At 51.8% G+C, this 15,859-nt stretch overlaps 2 protein-coding genes across 4 annotated transcripts in view; one reads left to right on the plus strand and one right to left on the minus strand.

Annotated features, from left to right (window-relative positions):
- TRIM71 (tripartite motif containing 71) overlaps positions 1-12,082 on the minus strand; it is a 55,890-nt gene extending 43,808 nt beyond the window's left edge. For 2 of the 3 annotated variants that reach the window (XM_046925926.1, XM_046925925.1), the window contains exon 1: positions 9,851-10,744. In XM_046925926.1, the coding sequence (XP_046781882.1) occupies positions 9,851-10,729 (879 nt within the window). In that variant the 5' untranslated portion in view covers positions 10,730-10,744. Of the gene's footprint in view, positions 1-9,850 lie in introns of all 3 variants that reach the window. The other variant, NM_001397198.2, reaches the window with a different exon arrangement.
- Positions 12,083-13,076: 994 nt separating this feature from the next.
- On the plus strand, positions 13,077-14,969 carry LOC121113087. Its single transcript, XM_040695997.1, has 4 exons — positions 13,077-13,131; positions 13,904-14,220; positions 14,337-14,569; positions 14,661-14,969. Exons 1-4 carry the CDS (start codon positions 13,077-13,079, stop codon positions 14,737-14,739), a joined length of 684 nt encoding a protein of 227 aa, XP_040551931.1. The 3' UTR covers positions 14,740-14,969.
- The last annotated feature ends 890 nt before the right edge of the window (positions 14,970-15,859 follow it).

Raw genomic sequence — 15,859 nt, forward strand, 5'->3', positions numbered from 1 at the left:
TGATTCAGATGAAGAGAGATACCTGCGCCAAGTGAGACAACTGGCTGTTTTTCTTGGTCAACTGCATACCAAACACCAATTCATTTCATCCCCAGGATGAATGCAGTTTCTGCCCAAACTCCATGCTACCGAGTGGCTTCATTAGCTTGAACTTCTCAGCAGCCCTCTTCTTTGCTGAATGCACAGACATTAAGAATAGGTTTCACGGATGGGTTGCTAGCTAGAGAACAGAGATGCTAAACTCAGATTGTTTTCTGAATGAAAATGAAGCTATTAAGTTGTTTAACAACAAAAGAAATCACGATCCTTTCTGAAGACAGATTTAACACCATCACTGCACAGTATATAAGGGCTGATATTTCAAAATGAAGCTACTAACTGAAAGAATGGTTCAAGGGGAATTTATGTTCCAGTACAAACAAAGTCAAGGCTAAGGTTCTCCCATTTCTACTCTCGGTTTTTTGGCATTGCTGACAAGAGACGAAGACAGGAACACCAGTAAGTTTGTCAGTAATTATGTATTACTTGAACTCACTTCACTGGCTCAGAGGCGTAAGAGAAGTAAAGAAAGAACTGACATGGAAGCAGTCAAGTAAAAGAAAAGCCTCTAGATCTGATCCATGCCTGAGTATATACAGTGACAGCACAAGTTTAAGTGAACCCAACTACTCAAGTCTTTGTTAATTATTATTTGTAAAAACAGCTGTTTTAATGACAATAATGCAAGATGGCAACCCTGATAATTCTTAAGCTGGCATGTTTTGGTGGTAACCCATTATCTTCTAACTAAGAAAAGTCAAAGAGACCTAAATAAGGAGCAACGTACATGTTACAGTGCTTAGATACTTTGCAACCAAGCCCCAATAATTCGGTCACCTTGTTTTGCCTAAGACTGCAGCAATCCCTCCAATGAGGGGCTGCTCTGTGCCCTCCTTTCAAGCCCACATAGGGGAGAGGTTTTCTACTCTGTACAAACGTAACTTACTGGAGCAGGTATGTTTCCTCAAGCTGGCTTGACTCACCTGCTACTTCTTGAGTTCAGATTCAGAGGTACTTAGTGAACTACTTTTCAACAAGATACAAAGATGAGATAACATGAAGATAAATCATGTTTATTTTGACAAGTGACAACTGCCTAAAACATATACAGCACGCATATCAAATCTGTATGCAGCTTCTCCCTGACAAAAGCACATCTCAAGAGTGGCTTGAGGTTTGGAGCAGGTGGCCTTCCAGCAGCACACCAGACGTGCAGAAAATCAGCTCAAGACCCTCCAGAGGCTGCTTCTATTCAGAGCAGCCTGCTCAGACTGCCCACTAACCTCTGTACTAGCCATCCCACCACCTACAGCCACAGTGTAATTCAAGTAAAGGAGTCATGCTTCAGCGACAGAAAGCTCACGGGTCAGATATTATTTCTGTTCTGCTAAGAGGCTCAGACTCCTTGAGAAAAACAGGTGATGCTAAAAGAGCAAGAGCTACCAGGAAACAGTATTGTCAATATACGCATTGTCTACAATTGAGAAAGCAGCAGACTTTAAGGAAGGGCATGCTATTACCTTTTTGGACATGGTCACCTAGCACCACTTGTAATCTTGAGCTAATGGCTAGCCCTATTCACTTCACTACTCCAAAGGGAGGAGGAAAAACAAAGCAGGTACAATTCATCCCCAGTTGCCGTTGCGTTGAGCACGAGCAGCACTAGGAAGACTGGGACCTCGCTGCTCTAGCAGTTCTTTCATATCTCATTTGATGCAATTCTCAAAGGTTTGCTGTTGTTTAATTCTTTCAGAGAACAGGCTATCTATTCCAGAACAGTCTGGTGTCTCTTGCTCTGCTTTAAAAAGTTTTTTTGTTTGTTTGTTTTTTAATGAGTAAATAGTCTACAAAAATGTTTGTCCATACACCCAAAGCCCTTCAGCACAAGTTAACATCAAATGCATTGTGCTGGGATACCTTTGTCATGTTGCAGCTGTTTCTACAGTGATAAGTGTGTGCAGGGGATGTATCTGCCATTTGTTCAGTCTTTTATTCAGTTATTCCAGTGTAACTCAACAGAGAATTCAGTTATCTGCAGAACGGTTTCCAAAGCCTGCTCACACTTCACTGAGAAGCACAGCTTTCATTATCCCTATAGATAGGCATTGTTGTCTGCAGGGAGATAGTTCTCAGAGCAGCTTTGGTCGTGTTAGTTATCAGTCATCAATTAAAGAAAACCGGGTTTCCAGTTTGCTCATGGAGCCAGAGGAACTTTGTGCTCAGGGACACACTCAGCTGGCTCATTTGGCAACCGGTTTCTTCCAGAGAAGTCATGCCTTTCTCAAGTAACATCCTTGTATGGATCAAGTATTCCTGAAATTTGAGTGACTTTGTCTAGCAGCCCGCAGACCCCCTTCACGCTCCAACTTCAATGTATTAAATCTCCAGCGCCTTTGGGCACACCATATATAGCAGTGGGGGCGGGGGTACTGCTGGGGGGGGGATTTAACCCTTTACCAGCACGTTTTTCCTTTTTTAAAGGAAAAAAGAGACGACTTGAGGTGATTCTTTTTGTTCCCTAACAGAGTTCTTCCTCAAAGTAACAGCTTCACTGTCCCACATATACATGCACACAGAGCATTTTAGAGAACAACAGAAAGACACAGCAACAGAAGAACCCTAGAAACTTCCTGATATTTACCTTACCCCCTCAATCACACAATGTGACATTAGTCAAGGTTACAGAAGAATAGGAATAGTAACCTTGTCAGTTGACAGACCAGTACCAACTAGTTTTGGCTAGCTATTCACGGCCCACACTACCAGCCTTCCCACTGGAGAGCTGCAGCATCCTATAGTTCCTTGATGCAGCACTAGGTTGGATTACAAAGCTTAAAGGCATCTACAGTGCAGATGGCTTTCAAGCTTTGCTCACAAAGATTTAAGTCACTTAACTGACAATACAAATGGCATGCAAAATAAGAATAATAAAGCACTACATAACACTAGTCTTCCGGCACACACCTGCCACTCTGGGCAGCAAATACTCAAGTATACAAACAGAACCCAAGACAGCCTCGGACAAGGGGAAGATAACAGCAACAAGCTGTAACTACCATCTGATAACCCCACTGAAGATTCATATCCAAATCAGAAGTCCCAGGTAGCATTTTAACCCATCTGTGCTTGTCATTTGGTCGTTACGTACATTGACAGTACCTTACCTAGGGAAAGGAAATATCTGCGGTGGATGGTGATTTATAGCGTTGCCTGTCCACAGAATGTATGGGAGGGATGAGCACAGAATACCTGCAAACAACTAGAAAGAGACGGGGCTTATTCAAAGGCTGACAAAATGCCTTTGAATATTTTGCTTATGCGTGGAAACCAACATTAAAGGGAAGATGATGCAATTCCAGTTTAGCTATTACCTTTAGCTCACTAAAGAGGATTCACCCCTCTCCTCCTCCCAGAGCCCAAAGACCCAAGGGCAGCAGTTGCTATCTGACAGTCCTGGAAAGCACTGGCAAGGAGACCAGCATCGGTGGCTACCTGTGTCACCTCAGTTAATGAGGATTATAGTCACTGACACAACAAAGACTGACTGAGGTTGTCACAGGAAGATGGCGGCCTTTGCCTGTATTCTGTTCATTTCAGACATAAGATTTTTTCACATTTCCTTGGTTAACACAGACAATTTTCACTGCACTACTGAACGCATACCCCACTAGCCCCCAGTCTTTAAATATTCAACCCTGAAAAGTGATTTTCAGCCACTGCTAGCAATGTAAGACTGCCTCAAGATGCCTACCTGCTGCTGGAAGATAAGCCCCTTTTTGCTCCAAGTTAGTGCTATTCTGTTGCACCGGTGCTAAGTAAGCAGAACCATCAAATGAGAACTTTCTCATTTAAAGTTCCCATGTGAAGAATTAGCCTCTTCAAATAATAATAATAATTCACCGACATAAGTAGGAAAGCTGCTAGGATAGGACATCATCCTACCACCGCTCACCCCCCTGAGGATTTAGAAATGTATGCTGTACATTCAAGTGAAACAGAGGAGTGGAACTCTCGTTCCTTGCTGCCGAACGTGCAACCATGAATGAATTCTTGTCAAGTGTAAGTATTGTATGCATAGGTAAAATGCAGCCCAGCAGAACAGCACAGAACATACATTCATAAGCCTCATCTGTGGGTACCACATTTTACTCCTTCTCGGGCTGAAGAACTAGAGTATTCAAAGCTGCTCAGCAATTGTAATACATGAATGAGACTATCAGCTATAGGAACTACCACTAAACGGTATTTTGTTAGGAGCTGGTAGAAGAGAGAAAGAAAGAAGTAGCTTGGACTCATATATAGGAAACGGGCTACTGCCATATTAGCCACATGCTTTGTTGTTTTCTCATTGTTGCTGTTAAGATGGGAGGGGTAAGAAAACGAACACAGCTAGAAGTGCTGCAAACGGTACTGCACTGTAAAGATTAGAAGACAGTCAGATAGTATCAGTGATTCTTTACTACATCTTTGTTCCGTTCCTGGGCATTCTGAAGTTGGTTTGGGATGCACAAACAACTCATTAGGTGAGAGGATAATACCCATCCCAGCCCCACAGCCCTGCAACGGGAGGAGCTGCAGGCAAGTCCATGTACAAAAACTATGTAGAACAAGGACATAACACCCTGAGGTTTTAGAATCAGGGTCATACATTCACTAGCATTAAGAAAAATCCCTGCATTGCTAATCTGTTCCCATTTAGTATTTCTACACTTCAATTAAAACTTAAAATTATAACGTAAATTCATTTCTGCAAGTTATTTAATACATAATTGTGACTTTTTATGACCCAAGATCATGTTTTTAATTGGTCTGTTGAAAATGGATTACAGGTAAAGACAAACCTATGGATTCTTCTCTTTGGTAACATCAGATTCAGATTCAGTGCATTGTTAATACAGCCTAAGGTCTGTGCTCTCAACACATGATTCTCTCTCTGATGGAAAGACACCAACACCTCTGCAGGAAGGAAGGGAGCATGGGAGGAAAACTAGGAAGAGACAGGGTCAAGTCAGTATTGAAAGAGGAATGGTACCTTCTTAACTTTAGAACAGAGGAACTAGGTAGTTTTCCTCTAAGGAAGCGTGGTCTAGCAGGCATGTTTACATGCTCTTGTGTTTACGTGCTCTGAAGAATTAGCTGAAATGATAAGCTCCACACAGTCCGTGAAAGCCCCTCAAATAGATAAGGCATTCTTATTCCTTCCAATTTACTCACTGGAAACCGTCTGAAGTTGTATTTAATTAGGCCAGGAGTGTAACGATATCAGATTACTGCCAGGAAAAGCTTCACTGTATTTTTTTCCCTAAATGTTGAGGAGATTTGAATATCTGCTATACCAGAGTAGAGGAAAAGAGGACAAGGGTTGATTCTGTACAGAATGGTATTTTAAGTCCTGTTTCACGCCCAGTAAAGTTAACATCCTCTTACAAAACAGAGGAAGAATAATCTCTTTTCATACAGGGAAGAGCCAGGAGTTAAACACTTGCTGAGGGAAAGTGCAACTCGAAGGAAAGCAAGGCAGGGTAATTTAAGAAGTGACCTGTTTAGTAACAGGTATCTGAACATTGCATGGAAGTTAAAAACAAACAAAGTACATCTGGAAAATTAAGACATTTTTAAAGCCCTTCATCATTCGGAAGCTATCAAGTCCACATTACATAGACCATATATGAATGGATTAACTTAAGAATGTTCTGTTCTGGGGGGATGGAAACTGAACAGGAAAAGCAAGTGTCAGAAACTAAACCCAAAATATTGTCTTTAGAGTGGATGTTTGCACATGCATTTGATATCTGAAGAGAAGAGGCACGGCAAAAATGATAAATGAAGGGCACAGCACTGTGTAAAAACCCTGCACAACTGCCCTGTACACTGGGCATTACGTATTTGTCTAGATTCCCTTGATGTGCAAGTTCTCCTATAAAGCTAAAGCAGCCACAGCAGCTGCACTACTGTTAACTATTCCATACTGCAACTGGTGGGTGAAGGTGAGCAGCATAGAGAGCACCATACAAAAAGCTCAGCATTTGTGGTTTGCCATCATTGCTAAAAGGTAACCATATCCAACCTACTCTTCCTTCCCAGAATCTTTTCCTCCTTTTCCCTTGCAGAAGTTCACTTTTAGCCAGGCTCCCATGATTCAAATAAATGCACACTAATGCTACATGAAGAGTTCATTTACCACGTTGACTGGTTGAACTGGCTCATGGAGTCATCTGCTGAACGCACAGAACCAAGGCCGGTGGGAAGAGGACAGATGCTCTCCTTCGAGCAGCCATGACACGTTAAGACAGCTTGCTCCTGTTGTGCAACCAGAGCTGCTGAGAGGAGGTAAGGTGTCAATGCAGTGACCCGGGACTAGTACCTTTGAGTTGCACTGGCAGTTGTTTGAATTCCTCCCTCCAGCCATACACAAAAATTGTCTCTTCTATAGTCCGTAAGGCAGTAAATGTAATCCTTCCTGGTAATCTGAAGAGACAAATTAGGAATATATGCAACCCTAGAATTCAAAATAGCTATCTAATTTCAGCCAGCGTTGCTCAAGTGCAGCGATATCCCCATGAAACTATTTCAAATCACTGATCCGATAAGAAACCGCTAATGAGTTTGTGAATTAAGCTGATCATTAAAGAACCTGACCAAAGCTGTAACGGATGCAAGCAAGAGGAAAGAACAGCGTGGCCGATGAAAAGGAGAAAAATAATTTCAAAATCCTTTCTTGAAGCGGGGGTAAGCTATGGTGCTACAAGGTTTTGCCATGTGGTCTCTAAACCACTTCCAAGCTGGAACTTGTAAAGTAATATGTGAGAACTGCGGGGTCACAGACCATTAAGTTGACTGGATCTGGCAGCTCTGCACTCTCCCTCCCAAGCGTTAGAAGTCTGCAATTGAAATGTTTTGGCCAACCACCGCTGTTTGCGTCACCAGGTGATACCGAGGAAACCCCCACGTTATTCAACGTGAGACTTGTGTTCTCCGCTCTTTGCAACAGCGAAGTCATTTGAATCCAGGTAGTTCCACCCAAACAGCTATTCCGCAGCAATCCCAACATTTCTGAGCATCTAACTTGGCTTGTAGTCTTATCGACAACTCTATAAAAAGAAAGAGGTGACCTTTCATTCCAAGATATGAGACGATCAAACATCCTGACAAAAGTCAGCACATTTGATTCACTTATGGATTAGACTAAGGTAGAATCCTCTTCAGGGTGAAGTTCTGCTGGCTTCTATCATGACCACAACACTGAGAATTCCATCCACACACCAAACACGGTCACATGGAAGAAGATTCCAGAGTTGCTGCAGAAGTATTGCTACCTTTGTAGAATGCTTTGTAACATCCAACTGAAATCAGGTCTTTTCCATGCTGCCCTAAAAACATGTTATACCAGGCAGGGAGGTTCCACACATTAACCAACTGGACTGGGTTTCAAGAGCGACTTTATGACAACGATAGAAAAGATTGGCTTTTGCTTTTTTGCAGGGAGATAGTTTACTTCCTTCCCTTTCGTGCATCACTGTAGTATTTGCAAGCACTATCCACCCTGACACCAGTACCTAGAATTTCATTTTCTTTAATGCTACTGTTACAGTAAGTCAGCCTACCAAGCTGCCAGTGACTGCAGGCACTTCTAGAGCTCAAATGAGAGCAGAACCAAGTCAGAGATCGCTCCTGATATCCCACTAAAGAGCCGAAATGCTCACGTTTGTACACTGAAAGGATGAACGACTGTGTTGATCTTGTTGTGCAAATGCCCATCAGCTCTCTAGCTCTGAGACTCAGAACACCCAGCAAGCAGCCATCCACAGTGCTGCTTTTCTCCCTATTTCACTTGCGGGCATCCCAAAATGGGGATGTGGTAGGAGGAAAGGCATGGGAACTAGATAGAACTTGGAAAAAGACCAGACAAAACTAGAACCAAAAGGTGGGAAGCAATGGTGATGTTGGAAGGTCATGCTGAGAGGAGGAAGATAAGGGAACCAGCTGCTTTGGCCCAGAGAAACGGCAGAATCAAGGTCAACCTCTTTGCAACTTATCTCACGTAGGATGAGGAGGATGCATCCTACGGAAGCAGAGCTCCACAGCTGAGAGCTACTGCTCCATAAGCTTACTCATGACATTGCCTGTGTCTGAACTTACCTGCGGGACACAGAACTGTGAGGAAACATCCTATGCAGTCACCAGCTTGTCCACTTGCATACTGTGAGCCACAATTAGTAACTACAAGGACTTCAAGTTCCAAGCTGCCATTTCAGCCGTGCATTTTAGGTAAGACTTCACTTTGTTTGGCTGTCTAATAGTGCGTTTAGGGTATCACTTAAGTACTCTCCTGGAAGGCTGCCTTTCTATTATCATGCCTTTTATGAGGCTGTAAATAGCATTCTTAGAATTAAACAAGCAATAACCCTCAGTGTTCTGCAGCCATCCTTTCTCAAAAATTGTACATCTTTTCCCACATTTTTAGCAAAAGCGAGTAAGATTTACAGCATAGACTGTTCTCCACAGTCACAGTCTCACCCAAATGTTTCCCCTCGAGTTAATAATAAATACTTGCAAACACTAATCAGGCGCACCCGCATTAAGGAACCACCAAAACTCACCAATCAAGAACGGCAGTAGATCATTAATTTGCAGATAAAAGCTTTTCTCAACAGGGGCTGAAAGCTTGAAAGCGCTCACTTGCTTTCAAACAATTTCTCGGTCTACAGGACACCAGGACACCCGAGACCAACCCCAAGAGACACCGACCCCAAGAGACACGTACCCTTTTTCTCCAAGCACGTTTTCGATCATAGAAAGCCTTGGTCACAAAAATAAGCAAGCTTTTTTCTTTAGAAGTCTAGAGCCTCCTTTAGAAGCCTTCACTTCTAGAGAAGCTGTAGGTAGAGTTTACATCAGATGGGAACCTCTATCTTCTCTCTGGTTTTTCAGCTTTCCACAAGTCTACAACAGAACACCTTGGGGCTCATGGCCCAGCTCCTCCTTTTCACGAGCAGTGGGGAATACTCAACATCTGCTGAGCTCGTACTTTCTCTCCTTGGCCACTGGCAACTCTTTAAGACATGAGGAAAAGCTCCTCCCGAGCTTTCCAGAAAGTTCGAGGTAGCGCAGCCCTGGAGGAGCCGGGCAGTGCCCGCACAAACCAAGCGCATCCCCACGTTTCCGCAGGTCAGATAACCGCGTGCGTTTGTGAGCGGCCGTCCAACCCCGTTCTCTGCCGAGAGGAAACTGCTTTTAGCGCTAAAGGTGCCGGAAAGTTCCAGCAACGTGCCCTGGTTGGACCTCCAGAGCAGACGGGGGGTACAGCGCACAGCCATTTCCCACTTTCCGAGGAAAACCAAGTCTCAAATTACCACAGCGAGAAGCCACGTCCCAACCGAACTCGCAACACTCGCACCGCGCGGCGCAGCAGCGGCCGCCCCTTCGGCGACCCGGCGCTCGGGACCACGCGGAGGAGAACTCCCCAGCACGGCCACCGCAACGCCGGCCGCACACGCGCGTGGCCAGCGCAGCTCTCCTCCGTGCCACGGGGCAGCTACCCGACGCTGGCCAGCGCTTTTAACACTCTTCTGGCTCCCAGAACGGCCGTTTCCCTCCTCGCGCAGCTATCCTCCCGCCCCATCGCCCCGTTTTCCCCCTCGGGCGCGCCGTACGCGCGGCACCCTACACAGCGGACCCCGCTGACGGCCCACAGCCTTCCCTTCCCCGCTCCGCACGAAAGCGGCCGCGCTCCCTCCCGCCCCGTGGGGCCCCGCGGAGGGCGACGGGGGCGGGAAAGGGGCGCAGCGCGGGGCGGGCGGCGCTCGCTCACCTCGTCGTCGTGGTGCTGGCAGTAGCTGGCCCGCTCGGGGAAGACGGAGAGGATGTTGTAGGGCGAGGCGGGGTAGGGCGGGCTGAGGGCGAGCGGCGCGGCGGGGCCGGCGGAGGCGGCGGCGGGGCCGGCGGCGAAGCGCTCGATGAAGTGGTCCTTGGTGAGGCGGACGCGCTGGTGCGCCCGCACGCAGTTGTCGCACAGGTGCTCCTGGCAGTCCAGGCAGCGCGAGCTGGCGGCGTTGCCCTCGTCGCAGGAGCTGCAGCGCGGCTCGCCCTGCCGGCTGTGCGGCCGCCGCAGCAGCAGCGCCGCCGGGCCGCCGCCGCCCGAGGAGGAGGACGAGGAGGCGGAGGGCGCGGCGGAGCCGGCGGCGGGCGAGGAGGCGGCGGCGGCGGCGGCGCGGTGCGGCGGCGGGCGGCCGTGGTGGCGGTTGTTGGCCCCGCCGCCCCCCGCGCCGGAGCCGGCGGCGGGCCCGGAGCCGGCGGCGCGGCCGTTCTTCTGCTCGTCGGCGGCGGCCGCCACCACCACGACGTCCAGCAGGTTGCTGAGGAGGAAGTTGGAGGAGGGCAGCGCGTCCATGCCCGAGGGCTCCGAGATCACCACCTTCTGGTCGCAGATGGGGCAGCGCAGCTTGAGCGCGTCCCCCGCGGCGGGGTGCCGCTGCGCCTCCAGGCACTGGCGGCAGAAGGCGTGCAGGCAGGGCAGGACGTGCAGCCGCCGCGCCGCGCCCCCGCACGACGAGCCGCCGCCCCCCGAGGAGCCCGAGGTCTGCGACGAGGACGACGAGGTGGACGAGTTGGAGGAGAGCGGGGCGGGCGAGCCGCACATCTCCTTGCACAGCGGGCACACCTGGAAGTCGGCCTCCGGGAACGAAGCCATTGGCGGCGGGGGGGGAGAGGGCGGCGCGGCCCCGCCCGGGCGGGCAGCGGCGCGGGGAGAGCGGCGCTCAGAGCGGGGCGGGGGGGGCTCAGCGCCGGCTCGCGGGCATCGCTCAGGCGCTCCGCCCGGCGGGAGCGCGGGGCCGGCTCCGCGCACGCGGCGTCATCGATCCGGCGCTGCGGGAGCCGGGGCCGCCGCCCGGCCCGGCCGCGCTTCGGTGTCACGGCGCTCAGCGCCCGGCGCCCGCTCCCCGCGGCGTGAGACGAACGGTGCCGGTGCCCGGAGCGCTCCGTCCCGAGCGCCGCGCTCTCATCTCCCCCTCGGGGCCGCGGGCTCACGACGTGCTGCGGGCGCTCGTCCTCCTCCCGGCGCCCGGCGCATGGGCCCGGCGGCCCGGGGCCCCCCGGCGCGGGGAGCGGCTCCGTCCGTGCCGGGCTGCGCGGGTCGCTCTGAGCCGGGCGGAGGCGGAGGCGGCGGCGGGGCTCTACCTCTCGTTGCGCTCTCTCTTCGCGGGGCGTTGCGTGGCGTCCTCTTTTCCTTTAAACCTGTGCTTGGCGGGGGGAAAGGGGAAATTTCGTTTCAGTTCCCCCCCCCTCCGCTTTCGCGGCGCGGAGCGACTCTAGGAGAGGCACCGAACCACCGAAACTCCCCGGCCCCCCCCCCGCCCCCGACGCCCGCTCCGCACCGCCGCCGCATGACTGGGGCTGGAGGCGGCGCCCACAACCCCGGCGGAGACCCACGCGGGCGGGACGCGGGGGGGGGGGGGGGAGGGGGGCGGCTCCGGGGTCGGAGCCCTGGACGCTCCTTCCCTCCCGGCGAGCGGGGCTGCCCGCACGCGGTGCCCGGCACAGAGGAACGGCGGCAGATCCCCGCCGGCCGCCCTGCATTATTCATGGAGGGTGGATTATATTCGCTCGCACAAATTGAAGCCGCTGTGCAATGCTATCCGAGAGCGCCTCGCTCGCCCCCTCCTCCTCCTCCTCTCCGGTTCTCCCTCGCTCCGAGCCCCTGCAGCGCCCGGGATCACATTTCCTTTGTCATCGCGCCTCTTCGCGTGGTGTTTTATTGAGAAAACAAAATTATCAGAAAACCCGAAGAGGGGGATGGAGGAGGGGAGCGACGCGGCGACCCCCACGCCGCCCTGCCCCCCAGCAGCCCTCAGCCCACCGCCCGGCCCGGCCGAATTGCGGCCATCACTCACCGATGCGGCGGCGGCGGCGTCCCGGGCGGCGCGGGATCCGGGCAGAGCCATCGCGGCGGGGCGCTGCGGGGCGGTGCGGGCCGTGCCGCCCGGCCCGGGCTGCGGGGGGCGCGGGGCAGCGCTGGGCCCGCCTCGGCTGCGGCCGCGGCACTGGGGCGGCGCGGCGTGCGGGAGCCTTTTAAGCTCCGACGGCGCGGGCTGACTTCCGCCCGGCCCCGGGGGGCGGCCGGGGGGCGGCGGCAGGAAACATTCGCCCTCCTCCCGCTCGACCTGCCCCCATCCGCCCTCCGCCGCGCGGGGCTGAGGCGCCGGGGACCCCCCCTCCGCACGCGCTTCGAGCCGCGCTCTCCCCCGTTTCGCTCGGAGATGCGGCGCTGGGGCCGCTCTTTGAAAGCGTCGGGCCGGGGGCGGGCGCTGCCCTTCCTCCGACGCGGCGGAATCGGCAGCGATTCGCCTCCGTCCCTTCGAACCGCCGCTCTCGGGGCGGCGAGCGCCTGCGGGGAACGCTGCAAGCGCCCGGAGAGCTGCGGCGCCCCGAGCGTGCGGGGTGCGGGCCGGGGGCGGCGGGAGGGGGGCGGGGAGCGGGGCCGGTGGGTCGGGGGGAAGCAAAAGGCGCTCGCAACGAACGCGTGCGGACTGATGGTGATGGAGTGATGGTGATGGGTGAGAAGAAATAGGGAAAAGGAAACCGCGCTGTTAGAACGCGCCGAGTGGTACTGCTGCTCCGGTCAGGCCTCGGGCACGCAAATATCTGGCTGCTCGCTGAAACCGTCCGCTCAAAAATAAAACATCTTTTGTCCCTTGCTGGCAGGTACGGAAGGCAGCAGCGAGGATCTGTGCTGCCGGCGTCCCCAAGCACAGATGTCTGGCACAGCATCCTCGTGGCACAGCGTGGAGGCATCCCCGGAGAGGCGCACGGGGTGGCCCATGCGTGTGGAGTTGTAAACCAGCACAAACGGTTGTCACAGCCCTCAGCAGTGCGTGCAACTGGGAATGGGTGTGATGTAGTGCTAAAGGATTGGGCTCGTGGGCTGTGTTCTCTGTATATACATCTGTGTGTTCACATCAGGGGTTGCAGGTGAAGCCCACCACGGCTCTGACTTGCAGAGGGTAAAGAGCCATTGAGCCCCTTCTCAGATCTGCACCATGGCCGTGGCAGAGGACTATGGTGTCTGGGAGATGTCTTTCTCCGGAGGACACAGTCAGTGGTGTGGAGTGGCAGCTCCAAGGCCAGCAGGCACCTGGTTAGGCTGCTTTAGTTCCCAGAGAATGCTTTCTGTGCGCCCCCCTTGGTTGGAACCCTCACCTTCTGCGTTCAGAAGTACTGAAACCCGGCAGAAGCTCCCAGATGCACATCTCCAAGCACAATGACACTGTCACTCCTGTGGGTCCGTATTCCCTGACTGTCATCCTCAGGTTGTAGCACCTCCATCTTGCTAAGTGCCTCTGTCCTTCTCTGTCCTCCACCCCCCCAGAGGGAATGCAGCATTCTGAGGTTTCTGCTGATTATGAGGGGATTTCTGTTTTCCTTATGAAGACCCCCAGAAAGAAGCTGGCAGGACGCACCAGCCCTGCACTCAGTTCTGCACCGGCGGCTGCCAGAGCACTCAGTGCAGCGCCGAGCACTGTTCTGCTCGGTGCAGTGACTCGGTGCTGCTCAATCCGTTCCCTCCAGCCGTCAGCCCCTCAGGTCTACGCAGGCAGAGCCAGGCTCCAATGTACCCCACTCATTTTCTAATCCAACGGCATGTGGGCCAGTAGCAGCACGAGGGCGATGGATGAGGTGTGAGACCACGGGTTCCTCGCAGACAGCAGGGTGAGAACTTGTTTGGGTGATGTTTCCCTGGGAAGCTCGTGCTGCACACGTACACTTTTTGTTTCCAGAAACAAAAGAACAATGGCTATCCTGGTTAGCAACCATCGTTCCTCTGTGCCATATAAATGACATCTCGCTGCTTCCGTGGGTGGCTGAGGCGCTTCTCGGCACTTTGTGCCTTCTCCTTTGTGTCGCTATGTGGAGTATTCTCGCATTTATTCCCATCTCCCAATTTTTTCACGCCCATTTCTCTTGTCCTTCCTTTGTCCCGTCTCACACACCGCTGCCGATCTCAATTTCAGACGACGTGGCACGTTCACAGGGCGAGCCCATCGCTTCCACTGCATCGAAACCACAGCTGTGCCACGACCACATCGCATCTGCATTAAGATATTAGAGCATTCCAACCACGTGAAGATCTGGGCTCAGGCAGATCTCCAGAGACACCCACCTCACCTCGGGATAGCTCTGAAGGTTTGGGCCAATTGCCACCTAAGTGGAACATCTCTACTTGGCAACATTTGACCAACTCCCCAGCCACTGCAGCTGAACTCTGCATTGGAAATACATTTTTGTTTCTCCTATTGCAGAGGAAAGTAGGATGCTGGGGTGCAGGGCTGCCCCTGAACGGCTCCCTGGCATCTGCTGCAGGGGTTGGGTTGTGCTTTCCGCCTCCTGTACTCAGAAACTTTGTTTGCTTGAAGGAAAGCACCTGCTTTCTGCCAGCAGCACAACGGGACGAACGGAGAGGTGTTCTGCCAACAGCAGTACAGCTGGAAAAGTCCGGGGTCTGGAGGTTAAAAGCTTTGTTAAGTAGAACCAGGTACAGTGATTGTAGGTTTGGGGTTATTTTACTGTAGTTTTAAAGGCAAACATTCACACAAGGAGCTCTCCCCTGCACCACCTGCGTGCAGTGGCCCAGCAGCCGGACAGCTTTCCTCCTCTGTGCTGAGCACAACAGCAGTGTGTGAGCTCGAAGCTCAGTGTAGTTGAGAGCCGATGAGGCTGAGGAGCTGGTGTGCATCCCTCAGCATGCACACGTAATGGTGAACGAATGGCAGTCAGCTCCTCTTGGCACTGTGGCTGCTCTGCACGTAAGGATCCGCAGAACATCTCTCCAGATCTCACCACGGTGAAAGCTTCAGCAAGACTTTTATGCTGCCTTCATCTTGGGGGATTTCTCATTTGTCAAATAGTCCCAAATAAATGGAAGAGGAAGGTTTTGCTGTTGTTCCTTAACTCATTGTTAGTGACTTATTCATTACACCCTGAGGAATATCCATCTCTTTTTTTTGGCTCTCACCACGACTGCACTCCACAGACAACTGTGCCACATTAGTCCAGCCACTTTAGCACTGATTTGTGCTTTTCCCCCCTTTCCTTATTTTTCCCCCCCGAGAACACAAACTGCTAAATTTGCCTCAGATTCCACATTTGCCATGCCTGCTCTTGCACACTGACTCTGGCTCAGCCATATATCTGTCATTGGATCCATTAGTAAGTACAGTAGTTGAGTTCAGCTTTCTGCGTGTGTTGCTGAGCTTCCTGCACGCTATGCTGGGTCTCAAGGAGGTTTGGGGAGCAAAGCAGTGCTGAGTCTTTTCCCTATGGTATAAATCAGGGGAGCTGGCTCAAGTAACACATTAATTCAAAGCCCCTCTTCTGCCCATCCATCTCCCCTCCAGTGGGGTCACCTTGAGTTTAAAGATGTGCTCATGGGGGTCTGGTGGGATCCAGAAGGGAACAGAGATGGCCTCCCCCTATACACCTGTGCAAGTCGAACCTCTAGATCCTGCTGGTGAGTACGTAACTTTGCATGAGAGCATTTCTTTTCTGTGCTTTCTGATTCATTCCTTCCTCCTTACAGAAATTCTGGCTGGAAATCAGGTATTTGCACTCACTAAGTGGGATTTACCTCATAAGGACTTTTAGCACCTTTATCTCCCAATAACTCTACCTCAGAAATGAGTTTTCTCTTCCAGACCTCTTGACTCTCCCTGCATTCCCCATCTGCCCCATCGGATCCCTTCTTGGACCAAGTACCTGCAGTGTCTGAAGTCGCTAATGCTGATGGCACAACCCACAGCTGTTGTCCTCCAGGATGGGCTGGGGG

The sequence above is a fragment of the Gallus gallus genome, chromosome 2 (assembly GCF_016699485.2).
Source record: "Gallus gallus isolate bGalGal1 chromosome 2, bGalGal1.mat.broiler.GRCg7b, whole genome shotgun sequence".
Taxonomy (NCBI): Eukaryota; Metazoa; Chordata; class Aves; order Galliformes; family Phasianidae; genus Gallus; species Gallus gallus.

Excerpts from the sequence above, each read along its gene's own strand:
- LOC121113087 (XM_040695997.1), top strand. The coding sequence starts at position 13,077 with ATGGCCGTGGCAGAGGACTATGGTGTCTGGGAGATGTCTTTCTCCGGA. Across the intron at positions 13,132-13,903 it reads GTCTTTCTCCGGAGGACACA|GCGCTTCTCGGCACTTTGTG; the intron begins GTCAGTGGTGTG and ends TGGGTGGCTGAG. Across the intron at positions 14,570-14,660 it reads GCTTTGTTAAGTAGAACCAG|TGGCCCAGCAGCCGGACAGC; the intron begins GTACAGTGATTG and ends ACCTGCGTGCAG.